General features: G+C 38.7%; 1 protein-coding gene across 3 annotated transcripts in view; it reads left to right on the plus strand.

Annotated features, from left to right (window-relative positions):
- The window catches only part of QSER1 (glutamine and serine rich 1), a 46358-nt gene that overhangs the window by 18125 nt on the left and 9609 nt on the right, over positions 1–18624 (plus strand). Inside the window, exons 3-8 of one of the 3 annotated variants that reach the window (XM_080405838.1) lie at positions 777–941; positions 4215–7919; positions 10683–10975; positions 12280–12396; positions 13007–13140; positions 17823–18034. In XM_080405838.1, the coding sequence (XP_080261964.1) occupies positions 777–941; positions 4215–7919; positions 10683–10975; positions 12280–12396; positions 13007–13140; positions 17823–18034 (4626 nt within the window). Of the gene's footprint in view, positions 1–776; positions 942–2043; positions 2153–4214; positions 7920–10682; positions 10976–12279; positions 12397–13006; positions 13141–17822; positions 18035–18624 lie in introns of those variants that run through there. The other 2 variants (XM_080405840.1, XM_080405839.1) reach the window with 2 other exon arrangements.

Consider the following 18624-nt stretch of genomic DNA (forward strand, 5'->3'; position numbering starts at 1 on the left):
TATAGCAGCAGGTTAGGTAGTGTTACATCTGCATTGGGATGTAACATGAAGAGGGCATGACCTCTGCACGTTCGCTTTGCAACCCAGTGTTTGAGGAAAGATACTTGAGCTTATGTGCTGACTGAATCTGCGATCTCTTGGCTAGGCCTCCATCAGGATGGTGGAGGGTCAGAACTGCAGGGAAAGTTTCAGGCTGCAGACCCTGCAGTCTTGATGTACTCTTAGTTACTAAAAACCTCGATCTCTCCACTGCTTCCCATTGAGGCCCCTGCCATTGAAAGGTGTGAGCCACAGGAAACACACAAAGTTGTTTGTTGAAACAGAATGTGGTCAAAACCCCTTTTCTTGTGCCAGTCCTACAGAGAAGTCAAAACTGCTACAAGTGGCCCAAAGTGGGGAAAAGGTTGATACAAAGAAGCTGAACCCATAATTCGGAATGTTTAAACAGTTCATGTAAAGAAAAAAAAAAAATGATGGAACAATGAATCTTCAGATGAAGGGAGAGTTTTACTGGTGTACCTCAATACTGTTTTTAAGCATCATATTTGACATACATTTGATAATAGATTTTAGAATGCATACGCAAGTTCCTGTGTACAGTCACAACACTGTAAAACAGTGAAACACTGAAAAATCAATGTACTGTAATAATATTGCTAATGTTTCATGGCTTATTTGTAGTGAATTATGAATGTTTATCCTTGTTATTTGATTGAGCTTCTTGTAAGTTCCTCTGACTTCTCTGTTTTGTTTAATTTCCCTCCATCTTCATCTAGGTCTTTCAGGAATATTTGATACCAGTATGCACAGTGCTGGAAGTAACACTAAGGAAACTTCTTCAGTTATGAATTTTCTCTCTGCTATTGAGTCTCGTACTGCTCAGGCAGTCTCTTCAGGATCTACCCTCTTACCACAGTTCAGGGCTCCTTCCTGGCAGACAGGTGAAAAATCTCTTTTGAAATAAAATTTTATCATGATTATATTGACTGTTTGGGAGAATTTGGAGCAAAAATATCCTGGCTAACTGAAAAGGCTATGTGTCTTCTACCTCTTTTCCATTTTGGTATTTAAAAATCTCGAAATCAGTTATATTAGCAGAACAACTACATGAGCAGACGTTCTAACTGTTTAGAAGGGAATTACATGTCTAGGGTATTATTTTGTCTAACAAGTCAGATTTATTCTCCAACTTTGTTTGAAATTAGTCTCACTAACACCATAACCATATTCAGGTAGACTACCTGTACACCCTAGCAGATCTTTCATTCTCAAACACTGTTCCCTGTCATAGTTCTTCTATGATACTACTAAAAGTCCATGGATAACTTTAGCTCCTTTGTATACAGAAGTAATGAGCAAGGTGTTCTCAAAAAGAAGGTCTGAGGTGCATGTTGCATAGAAATAAGTGATCTAATTTACAAATAAACAAACATGCTGTCTTTTTTGGCAGACTGACTGCCTTCTATAAACCTCCCCCATCTGTCAGCCTTCTGTGCAGAGCAGGAAACTGCATATTTTGAGCTAGCTATAGTCAGCCACACCAAGATAAGTGTTGCTACTGCATCTGTGGGTAGCTTCAAGTTATGGTTAATGCAGCTGTGCAATGAATCGGATCTACTCACTGATCTGACAGAAAAGGTTTGGGTGGGTTTTTTCCTTTGGTGGGATGGTTTTCCACTGATCTGTGTCTCGGTGCAGCTGTATAATCGCTGGTTTTGATTTAGGGAGAAGACATAAGGTACAAAGAGGGAAGAGTTAAATAATCCTTTTGTAGATGGTTTGCACTTGGTCTGTTTAAGTGTAATGTGCAGCTGCATTCTACGAAGAGCTACCGAAAGTTGAAAAGAGAGAATGTGGCATTTTGTTCGTCATGGACAAAAGCAGATATGTGGGACCACAGATGAAGATGCACACTGTTGGTCTGTCAAAAAATCTTAATGTAAATCAGTGGTGTTTAGAGTTGTGATGACCCATCCTCACATCAGATTGTCAGCTGGGAAGAAATCTTTTTTTCTCTTCGTCCTAGCATTTTCTCCATTGCAGCCTGCCTAACAGTGAATTCTGAAGAATGGGGAGACATGCTCTGGGTCGGGTATGATGTTGATACCAGTGATTGAGAGACTTCTCAGTACTCATTACTAAGAACTCATCAGTAAGCCCATTTTTCAATATTACCAGTTCTCTGAGCTTTCTGTTGTCCTTTAATACTTTTGCTGCTTTTCTGTATCCCTCAATCCTCCCAAGTGTCTTTTGAGAGTTTTGTCTTTACAAACTTTTTTGATGAGGGAAAACACGTGCTCTTCACTCTTCAAGGTGACTTTTCTTTAAGAAGGGTTTTTAGTTTGGGTTTTTCTCCAAACGCTGCAACTGCTGATTTTGGGGGGGGGGGGGGGGGGGAAAGAGGAACAGTGTGTGTGTGTGTGTGTGTGTTATAGTGGACACCAAGTCTTCCTTCGATATGTGGGATGTGTTACCAGTGTTCTGATTTCTTAGTAGTGGGGAGTGTCTGTGCACACAACTTGCTACCTTTGCCATACCTTTTGTTTTATCCTCTACAAAAGTAAAATATGAAACTCGGGAGTTCTGCCATAATAGTGCTTCTGTGACTGGCTCTTGACTAGTTTAAGAAATTACCTGTGTAGCAGGAAGGGCTCTAGTTCATGGAGGAGAATGGAAAAATACAGGTTAGATGGGAAATGAACATCTTCAGTTAAAACAGATATAAATTCTTCCCCTTCTTTGATGCTTCCAGGTGCCCCTACCTTTGTGTTAGTGCTGCGGAACAGAAAAAGAGAGCTCAGTTGTACCTGATGTTGCAGTTTTTTAGAATGGGCTGGGAGCATTAAAACACTGCTTGTGCTTTCTTACTCAGAAAGACCTTATTGTTGACTAATGAAAAATACCTTGGCATTCCTTCAGTATCACATCTCTTCATATCAATTTGTCTTGAATTGAAAGGGAGAAACAAAGACTTTCTTTCGCAGCTTCATCTGAAACTTCCAAAGCAATTGTATGATTAAGTTGCAAACAGTTTAAGAGGACTTAATATATTCTAAAATGAAAATCAGTTTTTTAATGCAGTATTTGTCTCCAAACAAGCTTTATTTACGGAGAGTTTTTTTAATTTATTTTTAAATGATCTGAAGCTAAAAGCTGTTTTAAGTATCCAAGAAATGAAAAATGTCAAATTATACCAGTAATCTTAATTTTTTCAAATTTGCATACCCTTATACATTTCCCAGTGGAAATTGATTTCTTTACAAGAAATTTAATCCTCTCTGAGAATAAACTTGCCGCCTTCACTTTCATTCTTAGACTTCAGAAATAGTATACAAACTTCACTAGTATCTGTAAGCTACAGGGTGAAAAGCACTGTGTGATATGGATCACTGCTGTAAGCCCCAAAGCTTGCAAGAGATTTTCACACTCTTATTTCAGTTGAAGTAGTATATTCTGTTGAGAAATCTTGTTTAAGCCAGGATGTCATACAAATAAATAACATTATGCCTTTCAGTTGGATAGTTGCTATTGCGCTGTGCAGATAGTTGCTGTCTGTGGGTATTTTGGACTGTCACTTTAGAAAGCATACAAATAATATTTATTTTTTGTATTGAAAGTCAAAGCCCTCCTTTAACAAACATATATTGCAAAGTGTATAGGCCATTAGCTATTTCATTGTAAGCTTTGAAATGTTTCACATAAACTGAGTTATAAAAGTATTGGTGGGCGTAAATGCAGGAGATAGAATTGTTCCTTTCACTGTGTATGTATTACAATTGGTAAGGTGTAATTTTTCCTTTTTACTGTATATTAAAGGTGTCCATGGCTTTTGATTGCTCGTCCTCTCCTGTGAATTTCTTTTTAAACAGAAATAAAAACTAATAAAGAGCCTTCAGTTGCAAAGCAGAATTAATTTTGTACATTTTTTTTATCTACAATTTGCATCTTAAGGATATAAGTTTTCCCTTGGCAAATTGCTGTAGGTATAGAATTTGGAATTCTTAAAAATAACTTGCACTTCCAATTTGAAAATTACCCACAAGTTCCTCCCTTTATATATTTTTGTTGAAAAGGGTGATGATCCTCAAGAAGGTTATATTTGTAAATGCTCTAAGATCTTACAATTAAATCAGTTATAGAAATGCAGAGTGTGGTATCGTGTAAAGCTCCCTTATGCTCTTTTCCCATTCTTGTTTTGTTTTTGTTTTCTCCAGGTATGCATTCCTCAACAGCCACAGAACTATTTGTTACTGGAGCTTTGCCAACCTCTGGAACATTTCCACCAACATCTGCTTTATCAGCCTATCAGCATCCCAACACTTTCAGCAGCAGAAGCTTTGCTACTACCCCTTCTCTTACTCTTCAAGATACTACTTTCAGTGCTACGTCAAATGGTCTCTTAACTACCCATGATCCTTTATTACAGATTAAAACATCACAAGGCACTGTTCCAACTGCTTTGACATTTGAGCGCCTAGGCAGTTCTGTTTTGAGTACCAGTATACCACCTCAGTCATCAACATATCGTTCTGCTCAAGAATCTGCACCCCATCTTTTGCAACCTCAATTTAGTTTGTTGCCTTCAACTCTTGGAGGAGCTCAGCAGGTTTCTCAGGCGTATAGCACACCTGTCTTTACTGGTTCCACTGCTTCCATCGATAGAGCACTTCAGCGAGAATGTAGTGTTATTAAACACCATCAGCGGCCTTCAAGTACTCAGTCTGTTCAGGCTCAACTGACTGTTTCACAGCATTCCTTACACAGCTATTTAACGAGTACAAGTGGAGTGAATTTTCAGGATACGTCTAGGCACTCAGCGTTATCCTGCAGTCCAGTTGGAGATGTTACTCAGGTGAGCAATGGAGGACCACAGCAGAAGACTTCTCAAGTCACAGTGGAACTTGCTCAGTCGTACACATCTGCAATTCCATCTCCTGGTTTTCCATCTGCTTCCACAGCAAAAGTGAAAAACTGTTCCACGAAGCAGCCTCCAAGGTCAACGAAGACCCCCAAACCTCAAAGTGTAGCTCCCACTGTGCAGACACAAAGCTATGCCAAAACTGCACAAAACCAGAGTTCTGTCATTACAGGCCAAGCACAGATCTATTCTACAGCACAGCTCCCAAGCCTCCTGTCGGTCAGCCAGTCCCAAAATTATGTTTCATCCCAGGCTCAGAATGTGCCACCTGTCAGTCACTCACAGGATTTCTCATCCAGCAAGGTTGAGAAGCTGCCCTCGCTGTATAAAACATTGACTTTTTCTGGGCAATCGCAAACTATTACTTCTGATAGTCAGACTCTAAGTTACTCCTCAGAGGAACAGGTACTGACTTCGGTTCCAAATGAGAACTACTCTGGGCAAACAAGGGAACTTTCTTCAGTCAGCCAATCTCAGAGCTACTCTTCCAGTCACTCTCAGGGTTTATCTCCAGTTAGCCAATCCCAAGTTAGTTTTTCATCTCAATCACAAGTTTTATCAGCTGTTAGTCCTTCAGAAAGCTATTCTTCAGGGCAGTCTTTAACATTAACGTCACCTTCTCTTTCCTTTAATTCCTCTCCTCGGATACAAACTCTTCCAGCCTCGAGTCCTAATCAGAGCTATATTTCCTTACATTCTTCTCAGAACTCTCAATCACAAGAATCCTCCTCTCCACAGTCTCAAAAGTTTTTGCAATCTGTCCAGTCTCCTCCTTTTGCATCCCCAGCTCATTCACAGACACTGCAGAACAACAGGCCTTCCTCAGAAACCAAGTCATATGTCAAAAGGAAGTCTGACTCTAATTTGTATGCCTCATCAAAACAAGAGGAGGAATTATCAATGCAGGATATGCAGGCATTGCAACAGCAAGCTACTCTGGAATCTTCCACTCAAAGGCTAACTGATGAGGAGATCGGTGCTCAGGATGCATCTTATAGGGTCTCAAAAGCAGATGACAGATACTCTCAAAGTGTAATCAGAAGTAACTCTCGTCTTGAAGATCAAGTTGTTGGACTTGCTCTTCAAGGAACAAAAAAAGATGAAAGAATGGTCAATTCTGTGGAACAGCTTTCACAACATATTGGCCATATCACTAGCCTAAGCCATGATATGAAAAAGACAGCTAATTTAATGCAAACAACACAAGTAACTGTGAGTGCTAAAGAGCTAAACCAGCAACATTCTCTTATGCATAAGGTACATGAAAGTAAAGCTCAAGAACAGCAAGGCCAAGTCATTAGTACACCATCGCAGGTTCAACCTCATGCTTTAAGACATGGTCATCAGCTGTGTTTGCCCAGTGCACAGGTACTTCTGGAGTCAGCCTGTGACTTGCAGATTCTTCATCAGTCAATACTGCAGTCGGGTTTAGGACAAGCAAAGGTATCACCGCAAGTGCAAAGAATACAGAGTCCTCAGCAGGTGACGCATCCGTTCCTTCAGATGGATGGTCATATAATTCAAAGTAATGGGGGTCATTCTCAGCAACAGCTTCATGCTCAGAATTCAGAAGTAATGAAAATGGACGTTTCCGAGCCCTCGAAACCACTACAGCAGCATTTGACAACAAAAGATCATTTTACTCAGACAAATCAACATGACTCCAAAAATCAGTTTGTTTCTCTAAGTTCAATATGTTTCCCAGAATCTATACTTCTCAGTGATGAGAGGAATATTTTATCCAACGTAGATGACATCTTAGCAGCAACAGCAGCTGCCTGTGGAGTGACACCATCTGACTTTGCCAAATCGGCTTCTAACGAAGAGGAAATCCAGTCTGTTGAAAACAGCGAGGAGTCTAAAACACAGTTCCGATCAATGGATGTAAGACATTTGTCTTCTGGTTTCAGTGCATCACCTACTGTAGTTGGAAAGCCAGCCAGCATAAGTAATATTTCTCTGAATGGAGGCCAAATTACTATAAATCTTACACCCGTGTCAACAATACAGACAAAACCTGTGAACCTTGATCAACAACACATTGAAACCTCTGATCAAAACATACCAACAAGAATGACCTCTCCAGCCCTTGGCCCTGGTCAAGAAGAGCAAGAACAAGGGGCTGTTCCAGTTAAGAAACAGTCTAGCATCAGTCATGAATCTGAAGAAGATAATGAGGCTTCTGCTGATGGTACACTGAATGCAAGAGACACAGAATTTGTTTCAAGCGGTAGGAGCCTAAGTGAAGAAAGTGCTGCTTCAGAGAATGATTTTAGTATGGGTGGCGATGATGGTACGGGAGCAGGTAACCAGTCAAAGGGTCTATTGCAGCCACTATCTGTGCCCCAAAGTGGAGATGGAACCATTAGTAGAACTGAAGAAGAATGCCATGATTTAACTCCAGGGAACCTTCAGAAGAAAAAAAGCAAAGGAAAAAGCCAAACCAGAAATGCTGCAGAAGATGACAGTGCACTTCAGAAACAGGTAAAAAGAAGCGGACAGTGTAAACGTCAAAATTCAAGAGGAAATGAGTCATGTTTGACTTACTCTTCTCCTGTTTCTGAAAGTTGTTATGATACTTACCAGCATCAGGAAAGAATGAGGCAAAAAATTAAAGAAGTCGAAGAAAAACAGCCTGAAGTCAAAACAGGATTTATCGCATCTTTTTTAGACTTTCTAAAGTCTGGGCCTAGGCAGCAGTTTTCAGCTCCAGCTGTACGAATGCCAAACAGGACTAGGCGACCAGTTACCCAAATAGTTCGTGCCCCTTGTCTACAGTCCTCTGCAAAACCTCAGCCAGCAGCAGCAGCACCTGTAGCTGCTGAGGTTAGTGGAGAAAGTCCAACCAAAAAAGTTGATGAACTTAAGAAAAATTTAGAAGCGTTGCCTTCATTTTCTTCTGATGAAGATGATTCTGTGGGGGGTAACCACGATCTTCAGAAAAGCATCTCTACTGCATTGTCAGCCCTGGATGATACATCTGATAGAAAGAACAAATCAGGTAAAACAGTACAAGTACCTATGTTGGAGGAGATTTCTGTAGCTGATGGGGAAAAATAAAGGATATTTTTAGCTGTCTTCAAAACCAATCAAAACTTTTACCTGAACCTGGTTTTAATTACAGTGACAATTAAGAGTTCTATTCAAACGGTGTGTTGGCTATGAACTAAGCTAGTGTTTTCCACAATGAGAAAAATAGGTAGATAAACTTTCTGATGCTACTAAGTAGGACTCTACTAATGACAAAAAGTTATTTTAGCCCAGAATTGGAATAATAATTTTCTCTGGCTTAGAATGCTAAAATACAATTTTCATCTGGAAACCTCAACAAACCATCATGTCAGCGGTTTAAAATCTATTTTTAAAAAATTCTGGCAAGAGAACATATTAATAATGACCATCAGCAGAGGTTAAGTTCTTTCTAGTAGGGTTAAACGTGTGCTTTCTGCGATGCTAAGAGTTGCACAGAGTATGTTTATGAAAATATTTTTGCACTTTAAACTGAGCACTGATTTGGCTGGTCTCGTCCAAGATGGGAGTCATTTGACTCTGATTTCAGCCATATTAATCAGGAGTGTGGCAGCTCCGTGTTGATATGCTGCTAGCAAAAGAAAAAAAAAAAAGTCTGTTTTGAGCAGGGAGGGGCAGGCGACAACCACAGTAATGGTTTTCCACACACTTTCCTGTTTCACTTGTATTACATTTATGCTGTATGTGATGTTCATAGCTTGTGAAGTTTGTTTTCTCTGGTAAGCAATTAAAAACTATCCAACCAATCACATAACTGTATTAATTCAAGAGAAATACCATTACCTTCCAAAATAATCACAGGCAGAAAATGAAACATTTCTTAAACGCTTCTCAGGACCCACGAGCCATGGGCTGATTCTTAACAAAACAGAATGAAGTAATTTTTTCTCTTTTTAGGTTAAAGGAGAGAGAGAGATTTTTTTTTCTCTAAGGTTGACATGATTACTGAAAAATGCATCACACACTTGAACTTCAATTATAATAGTCAGACATAAAATACCAAAAAAGATTGCAGAATGTACGATACACTTAACAGTACTTCATCTTAATTACTGTTCTGTTTTCTTCTGTATATATTTCTGTTAAATTATGTTAAGTTCATGCATTTTGGAAAGGCTGTTACAGAAGATGAAGTCCCTCGTGTTGAATCATTTCAGTTGAATGTGTATTTTAAACAAGAAAGCAGTGACTTTTTTTCCAGAAAGCTAAAATGCGGACAGTGCCATGGTGTGAAGCCTCTTGCTGAGCTTGTTAATGTTAATAAGCCACAATCTATGTACAACTTGCTGAGGAAGTATTTCAAATGTTTTTTGTTGGGTGGGCATTTCCATTAGTGTTTTATTTGCAATGATTTCTTTTACAATGTTATTGTATTGTCTTTATTATTCATAAGGTTGTAATATCTATACCACCAATTTCTTGAGTTCACGTTCTTGTTTTGTTGTATACAAGATTGTATGTTGCACAAGATGCTTAGTAATGACTTCATACTTGCTGACGTTTTGCAGATTTTTCTAGTAATTCTCTTCTGTCTGCTTTTGCACATAAGTATGGAAAGACAAATATTGAAACAGTCTTTTGTTGTAGTATTAAGTAGCGTATGTACATTTATCTGCTGTTCTGAAGAATGTGTAGATATACTTGGGGAACTAATAATAGTGTGTCTAATTAAAGCTGTCATAGCTCTCACTGAACAAGGAAATACAACATCTTTACAATAATGTGATACGATATATCCAGAAGAACATATTCCATAGCTTAGCAACTTTACTGAGTTGATTTAATGAATTTTCACATATCTGGCATAAAACTTTTGTATTGACACATTAATTTGGTATTGAAATAATTTGTTTTGAATAATTTTGATTAAAATGTCACATTATCTTTTTGTTTTTTTCAAGTGAAAAAGTCAACAACTAACACTGATTGTAACAGAGCTGTAAAATGGTTATCTTAAGTTTGAAGCCAGTTTCCTAAGTGATACTAATAATTATGCTATAGCTAATATAGCTTAATTTCTTTTAGATCAGCAGATCAGTGTTAAAAGTAATATGTATAAAAGAGTATAAAGTAACATTTTTATTTTTTTCAGGTGGGAAAGAATAATAATTTTGAAAGGTGTGAGTTTCCTTTGGTTCTTTGGCATAGAGAAGAATGTTCTTTCCCTTCTTTGTTTTGTATTAATCAGTTGTCATTGCTCACCTCTGTTAATATTAAAAGTTACTAGAATGTTGCCAAAGTTTAAAACTGGAACTTCCAGTTACATTATTACCAGATATAAATGATCGATGTCCAAAAGTCATACAGCAAATGTTTTCTTATTTCATGTGTATTTCTCTTTCCTTAATCCAAATTAAAAAGTCTACTGATCTGCAGATTGGAAACATGATTCAGTGTCGTAACCTTTACTGTTGCATTTGCTGAGTCACACAAAGTGCAACTATTTCCCGTTGATCGTGTCTGTAACTGAAAAATTGTTTTCTAAAGCATTCATCTTTGTTATTTCTAGATGCTAACAGATGCAGCAGTTTAATACAAACAGAGGTATACCAGCTACAATATTTTGGTTTTGTTTAAGGTTTAGTTGTGGCCGAGATAATGCTTCTTTTAGAACAGGTGTTTTTTCTAGAATAGTTTTTTAATATGTCTTGTAACAGAAAAGAAGAAAAGTAAATCTATTCCCATTTTATGTTGCTAATCCTCGATAATTTAAATTTTGGATTTTTTTCTTCAGAAGCTGAAAAAGCGGCGGTTACTGCTGCCACCACTGCCACCGCTACTGCTGTAATAAAGCAGGAATCTCCACAAACTGCTCCTGTAGTCAATGTGCAGGAGAAAACGAATCCAGCTGACCCCTTAAAAGTAGCTCAACAGGATGTTGTGACTTCAGACCAATTGGCAAAAATACAGGCAACTGTTGCAATAGAAGGATGTACTGATGAGGAGAATACGGACAGTGGAGGAGAGGGCATGTACAGAGAACGTGATGAATTTGTTGTGAAGATTGAAGATATAGAGACGCTAAAGGTAATCTGAATAGTTGCTGGGGGTGGGATGGGGTAATAAAAAAATCCTGCATATGAATTTTGCCTCAACACACTGCCAAAAGGGGAAGGGCTGCAGGTTACTTCTCTCTTCCTATTCTAATATTCCCTGGCCACTGCCAAGGTGACTTGAAGGTGTCTTTCTAGTGCAGGTTATGAATATCTGTTGTATGTACATGACCCATTTAATGCTACATACATAATAAAGTAAATCTATGTGCTGGTAACCTCTGTTAGAACTTGGAATTAATCTATTTTAATTATTAAAAAGCATAAATTTTTCATAGGCTGTTGACTACTGTGTGGGGTTCCCCCTCTCCCCCCCTTTTTTTTTTCTTTAAGATAATAGTAGGCTTTCCAGTGTATGATGTTGAGGAAGTGGTTTTTGAACTGTTGCAAAAGATCTTGGAATTCTCTTTTCTTTTTTGGAAGAGGTTCTGCTTGCTATTCCAACAAGAAATAGGTTCCATAATCAACCAGTACAGCGCTTTACATGAGTTCATGGGAATGTTCCTTGTCATGTTGTTTTGTTTTGTTCTTGATGCTCCTCCATTTTAAAATCTTCTGCATGTTTACCTTTCCTTTTGTTACTATGGTAGCCAGCAATATTTTTACCATTAATTTCTAATACTTTTGATTACTTGTCTATGCGTTCATCCCCTTGAGTTTGTTTCAAATTAATTCTTGTGGCTTTGTCACATAAGACAAGTTTTACCATTTTTAAAATATTCCTGTGTCACTTACAAATCTGATTCAGGTATGTTATGAGCTATTTTGAATTTTAAATTTACTCAATTTTTGAATTTACTATTTGTACTGAACTATCTCTTTTCACATTAGTGCAAATATCATGCTGTAATGTACCTGGGCTTCTGCTACAGAATCTCTAGGGACCTGCAAGCTTTTTGCTACTTGTGATTCTTGCATTTTTGTGTTAAAAATATTTCCTAGAGCAAAAGAATAAAAAATTGGAAAGATGTTATATTGTTTAAAAAACAAAGTTCTGTGGCTCAGTTGCATGGTACACAAGTTAAGACATCACAGCAGAGGCAAAGCTGGCTGGCACAACTCCAGCGCTGTGAAAGTAAAATTTGTAGATTGCATTATACTTACTGTAGTTCATATCATCATGTTTTGATGCAAGTGGCACGTAATGACTAAGGGTTTGGAATTTTGAATGGCTTTTCAATTTTATCCCTGGGTAACTTGCTCAAAAAATATGATGTACAAACACTTTTGGGAGAAAAATAAGCACTGTTTTTAGCAAATAATTTTATGTTCTTACAGGTTGCTTTGCAAACAGGAAAAGAACCTCCAGCTATATGGAAAGTACAGAAGGCTTTATTGCAAAAGTTTGTTCCTGAAGTGCGAGATGGACAGAGAGAGTTTGCTGCTACTAACAGTGTGAGTCTTAAAAATTCCTTATGAAGCTTCATGAAAATTGATTTCCTTAATGGAAGTCTAGGAAACAAAATATGATGTTGTTCTGACATTCATTCTGAGTAAGCATCCTTGGTGGGGGGGGAAGGTTTTGTTGATTTCCTCCTACTCTAAAATTATCTCTAAATATATTCATGGGCAGATTCTTTGCTTTCCAGCATGGGTTCTCTGGTATCAGTCACGCTACATAAAGGAACAAGTTTCCACAACCAGAATAGTCGGTGGAAGCAGGCTTGTGAACTAACTGCTTTCCACGGTGGGAACGATACAGATAGGATACAATTTCAACAGACAGCCCTTTTCCAGGCAGATAATCCTTTTGGGATAACACATGGTAGGGATTAAATAAAGGGAGAAGTTCAAGCCCAAAGCACCTCTTGCCTTATTTTCTTACTTTAAATATTATGTAGAAATCCATTGGAGAATTTCTCTTGAATTATAAATGCTGTAGCATAGCTCATCTTTGTATATAAACAAATTGTTTTTAAACTGGTTTCTTTTTCGTTAATGTTTAAATTTTCAATTGTTAAACTGAATAATTGTACTTAACAAACACTTGTGTATTTTTTTTCAGTATCTTGGGTATTTTGGGGATGCAAAAACAAAATATAAACGAGTGTATGTGAAGTTCATTGAAAATGCAAACAAAAAGGAATATGTCAGAGTATGTTCAAAAAAACCACGAAGCAAGCCTGTACAGTCAGCAAGGTATTTTATTTCAATTTGTTTTTCATTTTGCCATATTGTTTTCATGTGAAGATCACACTTATTTGAATAAACAAGACTTACAACTCAGGAGTATGTTAATTTGACTTCAGTTGGAAATAGAGAACTGTGTGTTTTGCTTAAAAAAATGAGAGATAAATTACTGCCATATCAAGACTTCCCTACCCTGAAGCTGTGGATTTCAGTAATCATTCATTTTAGAGGTGTTTGGGCTCCACATGCTATTTCTTCCTGTCACCTTTTGACCTATTATTCAACATGAGGATAGAAGCCTAAAGGTGTCGTGATCCTAATTTTTTGTGTGGTGATTTCTCCTGCCCGTGAACTTTCAAGTTACATATGTTTTTCTGGATTGCTTTAATGACCATCCTGTCCCAGTATATTAAAAGTGCCATGCTTTCTTCTCAATCATGAAAAGTTAATTTAGAAACAAAAGTTGATTGTTGAAGCCGGTTTTTGTAGGGATGTTTTTCTCCCTTTTGTATGTCCTTGCACACTGAGGGTGTTTTAATATTCTTATTGTACCTTCCCTACCCCTTTCACACTGCCCTAAAATGTCTTATCACTTTGAGTCATCCCATGTACCCTCTATCCATGCCTTAAAATCAGTAATTTCAGTAGTATTGCTTTTAAACCAAGGATAAATAAAACCTGAACAAGTCACTTTGGAGAGCCATGTGTCATGGTTTAACCCCAGCCAGCAACTAAGCCCCACACAGCCGCTTGCTTACTCCCCCCCGCAGTGGGATGGGGGAGAGAATCAGAAGAGTAAAAGTGAGAGAACTCATGGGTTGAGATAAAGACAGTTGAAGAGGTAAAGAAAAAGCTGCACACACAAGCAAAGCAAAACAAGGAATTCCATCACCACTTCCCAGGGGCAGGCAGGTGCTCAGCCACCCCCAGACAGCAGGGCTGCATCACGCATAGCGGTGACTTGGGAAGAAAAAGTGCTGCACCTCCAAGCATCCCCCCTTCCTCCTTCTTCCCCCAGCTTTATATACTGAGCATGACGTCACATGGTATGGAATATCCCTTTGGCTAGTTGGAGTCAGCTGGCCCAGCTCTGTCCCCTCCCAACTTCTTGTGCACTGCTCAAAAGTCCTTGACTTAGTATAAACACCACTTAGTAACAACTGAAAACATCAGTGTGTTATCATCATTGTTCTCATACTAAATCCAAAACACAGCACTGTACTAGCTGCTAGGAAGAAAATTAACTCTATCCCAGGTGCAACAGGGACAGTATCCATCCCTTATTCTGTATTATATGTCATATCCAGGTACCACGATACCCAATACAACCCAGTTAATTGCCATCACCTTTCCTGTCTTGATATATACACACAGATATCATTCCCTTAGTCTATGGGCCATGCCTCTAAAATGTTTGCTGAGTTCATTTAGTCTATGACTTTGGGCTCCATCTGTCAAACTAGTCCTTGAGGGCAAGAGCTGGTGTGTGATGTCAGGCCCTTGCACGCTAAAGGCAGTTCTAGTTCCATCACCACTGCATTTGTCAAGATTCTATCATCCAAACTAATTCTTCATTAACCTGAATAATTTTATGATGTTACCATTGATAGCACACATAGCAACTATTGTAGTGATGACATACAGTATTACGTAGCAATTAACATCATACAATTTTAAGTCATTGGCTATTCTCACCCAAATCAAATCCCCTTGAGGTACACACTGGAATTCCCCATCCTTCCACATTACCCACCAAGTGCACCCAAGTTACAACAATTTAAAGGTATTTCCATTACAGTCTCCATTCCCAGTCCCTTTGAACGAGACCGTCAGGTTTAACATAGCAATGAACTCTTCTCCTTGCCTCTGCTCTGACTTGGACTTACCACAGACTGCAGTCCCTCAGAGGTGTATCTACTTCAAGCGGAACCTTATCTATGAGCCACAATCTTTTGAGGTGCTCCAGCATGACCTCATACACAGCTGCTGATGCTTCAAGCTGTACCTGCTGCAGCATGGGCTGATCCTTGGGCCACAATCCCTCCACAGCCGTACCTGCTGCAGCACAGACATAACCACGGCCATAGATGCTTTGAGATGTACCAGCTCTGCATAGGTTTATCCATGGCCACATATGATTTGGGGCATCCTGCTGCCATGTGGACTCATCCACAGGTCACACAGTCCCTTCGGCTGGACTTCCAACCTGTCCGGTGCAGCAGCACAGAAGCAGTAGCGATGCCCTGGCCATCTGCCAGCCCAGGCATGTCACCATTGCTTTATCAAAATGTTCCCAGGCACAGCAGAGTAAGACAATAAGCAGCACAGCAAGCAGTGACAGCAAAAAGCAGCCACAAACGAGCACTAGACTCTTAAGATACAGTAAGGCAAGCACGCCGCGTGGCAAGCACAGAAGCCTGTCAATTAATAGCTAAACAGCAATAGCAGCTATAAACTTGATCTGGCACATTCCAATCAAATCTGTCATTATCTCAAACCCTTTGAGCCCCACATTGGGTGCCAGAAAGGACTGCTGTCATTTAACCCCAGCTGGTAGCTCAGTCCCACGCAGCCACTTGCTCACTCTCCATTAGTGGGATGGGGGAGAGAATCAGAAGAGTAAAAGTGAGAAAACTTGTGGGTTGAGATAAAGACAGTTTAAAAAGGTAAAGAAAAAGCTGCACACACAAGCAAAGCAAAACAAGGAATTCCATCACCACTTCCCAGGGGCAGGCAGGTGCTCAGCCACCCACAGGACAGCAGGGCTGCATCACACATAGCGGTGACTTGGGAAGAAAAAGTGCTGCACCTCCAAGCATCCCCCCTTCCTCCTTCTTCCCCCAGCTTTATATACTGAGCATGACGTCACATGGTATGGAATATCCCTTTGGCTAGTTGGAGTCAGCTGGCCCAGCTCTGTCCCCTCCCAACTTCTTGTGCACCTCCAGCCTACTTGCTGGCAGGGTATGAGAAGCTGAAAAGTCCTTGACTTAGTATAAACACTACTTAGCAACAACTGAAAACATCAGTGTGTTATCAACTTTGTTCTCATACTGAATCCAAAACAGCACTGCACCAGCTGCTAGGAAGAAAATTAACTCTATCCCAACTGAAACCAGAACACCAGAACAGAAAATAGGGCAAACATGGCATGGCTTTGATTATTCTAGTAAATATACTAGTGGTGCTGCAAAATGCTATGGCTGTGTCTCTCACACAGGTACTTTGGCTGTCTATGAGATTCCCTCTGTCACTTTCTTCTGATAAGGTTTTCCCTGTCATTCACTTGCTAAGGGTTTTGCTGTGGCATTTTGTGTTGACCTTTGATTGTGCTTTTGGAAAAGCTTGCAGGTTCTGTATTGTACAAATTCATCCTTTAATGCTTAGTTTATTTTCTCTTCTCACAACTTTAGGTGATATCTGAAGGTTTTCTTTATGGTTTTTCAATAGTTATAATGCAGATAGGTTTTCTCTTTCTATTGTTAGTAAATAGTAATGACAAATTTACAGTGCTTATCATTTAGGAAATGACTGTGGTTTTAAGTCTAGTTTGCTCTCAAAGAAAGCAATGCCATCAGATAATCAATTTTATAAAATAATTAAAATCTACTGAAAACTACGTAGGATTTTGATGCTCTTTTTTTCTTGGGCTACAGATGGCTGTTCCAGAACTGTTCCTCCAGTGCTCTGAAACAATCCTGTCTTTTAACAAAACATGATCATGATTAGGTTGCATCATATGATCTTCTCTCAGTGCTATTTTTTGCTTTTATTTGTCTTTACCTGATGTTTTTACTGCATGATGTATTTCCGGAGAGCAGTCAGATTCCACCTCTGCCTTTGTTTCACTAAGCTGGATTAATCAAGGTCTTTCAACTTCATCCTTCTCTAAGGCAGGCTTTCAGTTCCTCCAAGCATTCTGGTATCTGTTGTCTGCATTTTGGTTTCAAATTGTCATCTTTGACAGATGACTAGAATTATTCTCAGTGTTCCAGAAGATATTAACAATATTTCTACAGCACATTTCACTGCTTTCCCATTTGGACAGAAAAATCGTGGCTGACACTTCCGAAAGTTGTATTACCTGCCGTATTCTCAAAACTGCAGTGCATTATTAGTCAAAAGGTGTATAACTTTGTATTTATGTTATTGTTTCCTGCTTGTTTTCCTGTTTTGAGTGGTGGGAAGATAAAGGAGTTGTCTGGTTTCTTATTCCAGCCCTCAGGATCCTGCATCTCCTGCATTTTTACCTAGATAATACTCTCCCCCATCTTTGTGTGGATACAATATCCCAAATTCACTTTGTCAGTGAATCACATTGATAACTAATATTTGTTCAAGTCTGTCAAGTCTAATTTTTTTCATTAAATAAAAAATTTTAATATTAGCTCCAGTATCCTATAGCTCATAAATTCTACTAACATGGGGTAATTTAAACTTTCTGTGCCTGTTTATCTAGTTATAAAATCAGAATATTACTTGATCATAGGTAGCTGAGAATAATTGTTAAACATTAAATCAAAAATATAGTAGTATAGGGCATATGATCTAATTCCTAGTTATATGTGACAATGAAATAAGTATATATTCTATGGGGAATACATTCTGATTAAAGGAGACTATAGCTATTTTATTAAAGCCAAAACTTGTGTGGTAATTATTTTCCTAAAGATTGTCTTCATATATTGCAGGACTATTCATTGCAAACCTAGTAGTAGCAACAACAAAACCCCTGATCCACCAACACCAAAACCAACAGCAACAAAAGTCTCTTCTGTGAAACCCAAAGCTAAACAGCCAAAGGTAAAGGCTGAACCACCACCAAAGAAAAGGAAAAAGTGGAAAGAAGAATTTTCATCTTCCCAGTCTGATTCTTCACCTGAGGCCCAGAGTGATGAGGAGGGTGAGCAAGATAGTATTGTTAGCATCTAGGCCCATTTGAATGTAACTGAAAATAGTATTACAAAAATACGTGGCTCCATCTTGCTAATTTTCTTTAGCCTCAAAAAAAATAATTAAACTCTGATAGTGCCATGCAAAATTGATTTCTTAAAACTTTTCACTTGTTTGTGTATGAACAAATGTGTGCAACTGAAGTTATCTCAAATGTAGTTTTTCAGTTAGATAAATATATTTTTGCTTGCTTTCTAAGATGGATACAATTGTAAGAGGAGGAGCTGATTTGAGTTTTTAATACATCTCAAGAACTGGATTCTTCATTAATCTTCCATTGCAACTCCATATCATGTCTGAAAAAAACATTCCTGCAGTGCCTGTCTGCAGGCAGATGTGGGCAGAACTCAGATCTTGCTGCTGTTTTTTCAAAACCCAAGGAGAAAAAGCAGTTGACTTCTTGGCTGTTTCATTGCTTGTCTAAATGCCAGCTGTTCAAATGTAGCCTGCTGAGCAGATTTGCTGTTAAGGTGTTCATGGTGTCTTGGAACACTGAGATACGATGTTTGTAGTAATTCTCCAGAACAGAAAGGAATTTTT

Source organism: Falco punctatus (assembly GCF_963210335.1).
Source record: "Falco punctatus genome assembly, chromosome: 10".
Taxonomy (NCBI): Eukaryota; Metazoa; Chordata; class Aves; order Falconiformes; family Falconidae; genus Falco; species Falco punctatus.